Source organism: Parasteatoda tepidariorum, chromosome 9, assembly GCF_043381705.1.
Source record: "Parasteatoda tepidariorum isolate YZ-2023 chromosome 9, CAS_Ptep_4.0, whole genome shotgun sequence".
Lineage (NCBI taxonomy): Eukaryota > Metazoa > Arthropoda > Arachnida > Araneae > Theridiidae > Parasteatoda > Parasteatoda tepidariorum.
In genome coordinates, this window is record NC_092212.1 from 74,670,730 (window position 1) to 74,678,901 (window position 8,172).

The following is an 8,172-nucleotide window of genomic DNA, read 5'->3' on the forward strand; positions in this document are numbered from 1 at the left end:
CAGCTGATTTGCGCTTGCGCACTTTCATAAAGATTGTTTTTGTTCATAGGCGCGTCTGCGTGATGAAGTTCCGGCTGAAGTGGGACATTTAACTTAATCTCTGAGAAATGTGATTTATAAATTGATAATATTAATATTTTTATTATCTGACTATAATCATGGCCGGCAGATTTAGGTAAGTTATGCAATTTATAATTTGTTACGATCTTCATATCAGATATTAATGACCTGTCATAGAATAGGAAATCATAACTAATGGATCAGATAAATCAAGTAAACAAAGGTTTTTCTGGGAATACAGGAGGGGAATATTTATAAAATAAGAACAAAACTTCTTGTTCATTCACTTGATCAGAGGTTTCACTGTATTAAAAACGCAATGATTTGCTAACAAGGCTTTCTTTTTAAAAATTTTATGTAATTACTCTTTATAATAATTTATTTAATTCTTATTATCGAAATCTCGAAGAATATGTTGCATCTCTAAAAATTAAAAATATTTCTTTTACTAATAGTATTACGAAGTTTTCATATAAATTTTTAATATTGCTAGAAATTTATTTTTGAATACCGTATTCGAAAAAATAAATAAAATAATAACTAAATTCTAGTAATAAATTCTGTTTTCAACTTAAAGTGTTTAGCTCATTTAAATAGAGAATAATATAGTTAGTTTTACTAATATTTGTGTTAATTTACCGAAAATTGATTTATTTGTAAAAAACCCTGAAGTTTTCCTTGTAAATTAAATTTCTGAACATAGTATTTATAATTGTTTCTCTCTCTCTGTCTGTTTTTTTCCCCTTTTTTTTCCTAAGTTCTGGAAAAGAACAATCAGAATTAAAAGAAAATTAACATAATGTGTGATTTACTTACATTTTATCCTCACAATACTTGTAAATGAAATAAAAAATTGGGTTCCAAAAATTATTTCATGAATAAAAGTTGTATTTAATTTGAATTTAAATGTTCTTTAAAGTAAAATATTGCAATAACTATGTATATGCTAATAATGCCATTCTTGATAATATTATTATTATTTAGTTGAGTTGCAGCTAAGGTTTATGTAAATTATTTTATGTAAATATTCTGTTCGTAAAAATTAATTTATGTATTAAAATTTTCATATTTGTTTTCCAAATATTATTCTCTCTATTTTTCTTATATTCTTAAGTCTTAGTTGAAATGATTATTTTTAACATTTTAAATTTGTAGAATGCTTAGTAAAAATCTTGACCTGAAAATGATAAAATAGTATTTGTTGTGGCCTTAAATTTATTTCTGTTTTCTAAACATGTTCATGATATTTATGGTTATACTACATTTCTGTTTGAAATAATGAAATTTTATATTTTACCAGTATTTGTTGCTTAGTTTTCTTTTTTAAATGTAAATATATTTCATATTTCTTTTCTGTTCTATTGTTCAGAATGAAATATGTATCTCAAATTTCAAATTTTTTAGGAATGAATAAATAAAAAATTCTAGGTATAAAAGGGTTAAATTTCAAATTTTCTTCTAAATTTAATTTTTTTTTTTTGATTAATCTATAGCTTGAACATTTCCAAATCTCATTTCAGTTGATCAAATACAAAAAATTAAAAAGAAACAATCTTATTTAATTTCAAAATAAATAATTAAAAGTGTATATTTATTTAAAATATATATTACAAATTTTTTTTTGTATTTAAGTTACACATTATTTTATTGCATTTAACTAAGAAAATTTTTCTGTGTTCTTCTATACTTAAGAAAATTCGCATTTAACTGATTGAAAAAATAAGATAAATTTTTCTAGATTTTAATAATGTAGAAAAAGATAATGTAAATTTTCTGAGACAGCAACATCCAATTCACAATTTAAGTACCAAAATATTTTTTTTTCAATTCTGTAAAAACATGGTCTATGGCATTTCATTTACAATTTTTTTTATCACAACAATAATTTTTCCTAGAGTTTTTTACAATCAATTTAATATCATATACTTTTTATGCAAAAGATAATTAAATTTGAAATTTTCTTCTAAATTTAATTATTATTATTTTTTTAAAATTAATCTATAGCTTAAATATTTCCAAAGCTCATCTCAATTGAGCAAATACAAAAAATTAAAGGAAAAAATCGTATTTAATTTCGAAATGTATAATTAAAAGTATATTTATTTAAAATATATATTAAAGAAATTTTTTTGTATGTAAGTTAAACATAATTTTATTTCATTTACTATGTAAATTTTCTCTGTGTCATTCTAGACTTAAGAAAAATTGCATTTAACTGTTTAAAAAATCAGATAAATTTTTTTAGAATAGAATAATCTAGAAAAAAATAATGAACATTTTCTGAGACATCAACATCCAATTCGCAATTTAAGTACCAAATATTTTTTTTCAATTCAGTAGAAACATGATCTATGGCATTTCTATGCATAGTCTATGATTCCGTACTTAAGAAAATTTGTATTTAACTGTTTAAAAAAAATCAGATAGATTTTTCTAGAATAGAATAATCTAGAGAAAGATAATGAAAATTTTCTGAGACATCAACTTCCAATTCACAATTTAAGTACTGAAATATTTTTTTTCAATTCAGTAAAAGCATGATCTATGGAGTTTCATTTTTTTCCTTCATAACTTTAATTTGTCCAAGAGTTTTTTTACAATCAATTTAATATAATCTACATTTTATGTAATGTGTAATTCTAAATTGGCTTAATATTTATTTTAACTATTATATTTTTAGGCGTAATAAAAGTGGCGAATCTTGTGCTGTTGCTCCATCAGCTCCACCATTAGATTTATGTGATGATACTGAAGAATCTCAATATAATAGAGACCTACAAAGTGCAGTTTTCTTATCCAAATTAAACAGTCATATTCCAAATGTTAATGGTAAGATATGTTTTTTTTCTTTAGATCTACATTTTTTCTATCTGGGCATTTGCAGAAGTTTTTTTTAAGGGAATGTAAATACAGGATGCATTCATTAAAATAGTTTATATATCATGTCTTTATATCATCACCAACAATTTTATAACAATAACGTTGGCAAAAAAGGTATACTTTTAATAGTTTTAAATTTTAAAACAAAAAATAATGAAAACCATTCTTTATTTGAATTCTTTAAATTAATTATTATATAGAAAAAATGAGATTTAGTATTCCATAAGTTTCTTAATTTTTTTTTTAAAATTCTAATTAAAAAAACTAAACAAAAAGTAAATATATTATTAACGGAGTGTAAATAAAGAATGTATTCCTTAAAATATTTTATATATCATGTCTTCGTACTACTTTTTTCTTCTTTTTTTTTTTGATTTTTAAAAACATATTTTTATTATGCACTTTTCAAAAGCTTTAACAAATGATTTATATGGTTGCAATTAAGTTACTTTTTTATGTATCAGGGCTGCCTCTCCACAATGAAAACCTGGGAAATATAGAGAATTAAAAAATCACATAAAATAACAGGGAGAATGCAGGTAATTTTGAGTTTTTCATTACAAACTGGGAAATAAAGGGAATTTTGTTTCTTATTTTAGTCTTTTAAAAAATGGTGATAACTCAAATGGTGATTACTAAGGCCCGGATTTTGATAACATTTGCATTTTTGGACATTTTTTGTCCTTGAGAGCATTTTTTGAGATTTATAGGGCATTTTCTTTAAATTTTGGGGCGTATTTTGCATTTTAAAGCATTTTTTAAATTTTTTGTTAATTTTTTCTAATTTTTATTATTTTTTATAATTTTTTATTATTACACTGGCTTCCAAACAATGAAGAAAATCTCTAGGATATTAACAGGTGAAGCAACATCTTTTCAAATTGAAGAAGAATTGTCAGTAAGTGTGACCGTCCTTTTCAAGTACGCACCAATAACATCAGTAGACGTTGAAAGAAGCTTCTCCTGGTATAAAAATTTGCTTTCAGACAAGAGACGCTCGTTTACATTTCAAAATATTAAAAAAAAAATTAATAATCCACTGTAATTCTGATATTTAGTAATATTATGAGATGGAAGTTGTTATATTCATTTAAGTTTCTATACAAAATGAAAATGTTTTGGAGTCAATATATTTTCCTTTTTTTTTTTTTTTTAGGATATAAAACATATTTTTCAAACTTTAATGAACGTAGAACAAGTATTGCATTGCTTTATATTTTTTGAAACGACTCATAATAATTTTAAAGAGTAAAACATTGTTTTAGTTCAATATTTTTACTTCTATTTAAGTCATGTCATAAGGCATTTTTAGCGCAATTTTCGCATTTTAAGGGCATTTTTTGCACTTTTAAGGGCATTTTGTGCACTTTTTAAGGGCATTAATTGAGTTTTTTTAGGTCATCAAAATCCGGGCTCTAGTGATTACTATGGGATATTTCAGCTATACTGAACTATTTCATTTACTATGGCATTATTTAAGCATGTTCAGCTGTTCCTTTTTTTTTCTTTAAGTTTTCCCAGCAATTAAAAATAGTATACTTAGGCCAATATAACTCACACAAGAGCACAGTAATTGCGTTTCCTCCTAATATATTGTGTATAATGTGTACAGGGAAAACACAGGGAATTCTTTTTGTTCCAGACTTGAATGGCAACCCTGTGTATGTAAGTAAGCTATTAAGTAAGTTTTTTTAAAATTTTTTTTTTAGTTACCAACAATTTTTTACAAAAAAGATATACTTTTAATATCTTGAAATTTTAAAACAAAAAATAATTAAAATTGTGCTTTATTTGAATTCTTTAATTTAATTATTATATAGAAACAACAAGTTCTAGTGTTCCTTAATTTTTAAAAAAATTTTTGTTTGAAAAAATTCTAATTAAAAAAATCAATGAAGTAGAGAATATATTTATTAAAATATTTCATACATCATGTCAATATTTCCCCCCCCCCNCCCCCCTGCATTTCTGAAAGATATTTTTTATGCACTTTGCAAAAGCTGTAACAAATGATCACATTAGTTTCAATTTAGTTACTTTAATCTAAAACCGAAAATTTTTATGAAAAAAGATGTATTTTTAATAATGTCTAAATTAAAAAAAAAATTAACCAAATTTATACTTTACTTTAATTCTTTAAATTAAACATGATATAAAAATAGTAAGTTCTAACTTTTTTTTCTCCAAAATTCTAATTAAAAAAATAAGTAATAATGAATTATATATTGTAGCGATAAATTTCAAAATGTAAACATGCCCTTTATTTATGAATGAAAGTACATTTTATACCAATAATGAATATCATTTGAGTGTTATTGGAATACAAATGAAGATCCAAAGTAAAACACCTAAATAAATTAGATTGCTAACTAAAAATGATCCTAAAATCGCATTGCTTATTTTTTAAAAACAAAATTGAAATTTAGCTGTTTTATAAAAATAATTTTATGTTACTACAAAGCAAAATATAATATTTAATTTATTGGATTTCAAGGATGTACAAATGCTCCCTCTTGCTCTCTTGGTAGGCATTCATGATTAGAGTTAATGTGAACATATTGTAAAAACTGACAATAAAATGAGTTTTTTTCTTCTTCATATTTTGTACGAAAAATTTTAAGCTATATATATTTATTTATTAGCAATATTTATTTTAAGTTATACTATTACATTACTTACAAATTTAAAATGAAAAAAAAAATATTGAATCATCTTAATTTTTTAGGGAAAATAAATTTCATTTTCAAACTTATGTAATCCTAATAATTTTCTTATTTGCTAGTTAGGGCTACAAGATTATTATAATTATTTTTTTTTTTACATTACAGAATTTTTTATTTTTGTCCAAATAATTAAAAATTATAGTAGTTTAATTAAATATTTGTCTCATATTAGTCTCCTCAGATTCTATTTACATTTTTATTTAAAATACTTTGCATTGCCTATAATGTATAATATTATGTATAAAATAATATTCAAATATTTGGTATCAACCCATATTTAGTAATTTAATGTAACATCTTATCACTGGTGCTGACAGCATCTCTCATTCTGCAGTGCNTTTAGGATTTTTCTTTCTTTTTTGAAAGATGTTTACCCTAGCATCATTTTGGAAATTATTATTAGTGTATTACTTCGTTTTTTTCAAGATTATTTCCAAATATATTTTTTTTAGTTGGGTTTAACAGTAAAAAAAACGACTTTTTGTAGCGATTCAGAAAACCGGAAAAATCAGTTATCCGGAATAGCGATGGTCCCGATCGTTCCGGATAATCGATTTCCTACTGTACTTTGCATTACCTATAATGTATAATATTATGTATAGAATGATATTCAAATATTTGGTATCAACCCATATTTAGTAATTTAATGTAACATCTTATCACTGGTGCTGACAGCATCTCTCATTCTGCAGTGCTAAAAATTATGAAAAAAACGTTACTGGTCTTTCGGACCATTATGCATCAGTATGTAATGGTCAACAAACAATATCACTGGTCAACTTGAAATTTAATGTTAAGCATGTTTATACATCACTTAAAATCATTTTCCTGCTTGGTGATCCCACGGACTAGTGATTATTGTTTAATAGTGGTCCAACGAGGGATTTAATGGTCTTGGACCAGTCGACTAATTACTGATTTCAAGTGGTGTTGTGTTTCCCCTCAAGGAGTTTTCCTCCCTTTTGGAAAGTATTTCTGGCTTCCACCTGGAATATTATTCACTCTTTAATTTTTCATTTATAAAGGTTATTATTATTATTTTTAAAAATTATATTTTTCTTTTTTGAAAATTTTTTCTTTTCTTTTTTTAATAGACTTGCGAATTAAACGATTTTAAAAATGTAGGATTTAAATAAATGTTGAAAATACTAATTACGTAACAATCTCATTTATTTTTTATTTTATTAGTTATCATACATGAAGCTTACGATTTCGTATATTTTATAAATTTTTTTTTTTTTATCAACGGTTTAGTGCATAATAGAAATAGCGACGATTTTGTAGCCAAAATCAGATTAAGAACAACGCCTGATAATAGAACTTTTTTTAATTGGAAGATAATTTACCCCAAATTATCAAGAGATGTGAAATTTCGAGTTCACTGACGATGTAGACATTACACTTCTTGGAAGTTTTGCCCCTTTTATTTACAAAAAGTAAATATTGGTAGTCAATTTATAATCATATCTAATAACCCCTTGTTTTAGGGAATCGAATTTTAAAAACTTGTGGGCGAGTAATTTTTTTAAATTAAATATCTAACTACAATTGCGTGTATTATGGTCAGAAATGACGTATCGCATTTTCGATACTTTTAAGATCTTTCGAAAAATGTGATGGCAACAAGGCCGGATTTACGTATAAGCTAAATAAGCTGTAGCTTGGGGCCCCGAGATGACAAGAGCCTCCAGATCCTACTTAACCCCCTCTTTTTTTTAAAGTTTTATGCGGAGCTGGGGCTCTCAGAAGCCCAAAATGCATTTTTTTTCTTTTTTGCATTGTCGGACATAATAAATACAAATAAATGACTGGATAAAACAAAAAACTTCGTTGTCATTAGTAGGGAACATATCATCTTTCAAGCAATTTGAGTATTAATAAATTATTTATAAATAAGAAATTTTTTAGTTTCAAAGGTAAAAAAGTTTTTTTTTGCCCCGTCATTCGATCATCAGGCTATTTAATATCTGTTTCTAAGGATCTGAATTCCCTTTTATTTTACTTTAAAATTTGTTCAAATGATATATTTAATGCTTTCATGTGAAATGCAGGAGTTTTAAATAGCACTTTAAAATATCTAAAAGAAAGGACAGAAATTGTCAGTTCAAAATAAAAATAAAAATTAACTAATACTTTTGAATAAGAATTTAAATAACTACACACGTTTGTTTTGCTATCTCATTCTATTTAGCATTATTTAGAGTAGACAGTTGCGTGTGGGTGTGATGATGGCGTAATAAAAGAGGCATACAAATAAAGCAAATTTCATTTCAGTTAAAATCCTCAATATTATATTTTTAAACTCCTCGAAAATGTAGTAAAAGAGGTATACAAATTAACTGTCGCAAACAAATTAATATTAAGTACGAACGAAACAAAAATGATATCGAAATATGCTGAATCACTAATGAGAGCGGGATGAAAGACATCGAAACCTATTTGATTGAATAGTATAACTAGAAGGTGTTTCTAAAATTCTGAAATCTATCAGGCTTTAATATTTTTTTTT

General features: G+C 24.8%; 1 protein-coding gene across 4 annotated transcripts in view; it reads left to right on the forward strand.

The window, feature by feature from the left end:
- Nucleotides 1-37: 37 nt before the first annotated feature.
- LOC107457440 (protein SSUH2 homolog) overlaps nt 38-8,172 on the forward strand; it is a 51,514-nt gene continuing 43,379 nt past the window's right edge. For 2 of the 4 annotated variants that reach the window (XM_071185525.1, XM_043040244.2), the window contains exons 1-2: nt 38-175; nt 2,741-2,889. In XM_071185525.1, coding sequence (XP_071041626.1) covers nt 159-175; nt 2,741-2,889 — 166 coding nt within the window. In that variant the 5' untranslated portion in view covers nt 38-158. Of the gene's footprint in view, nt 176-275; nt 418-2,740; nt 2,890-8,172 lie in introns of those variants that run through there. The other 2 variants (XM_071185526.1, XM_043040245.2) reach the window with 1 other exon arrangement.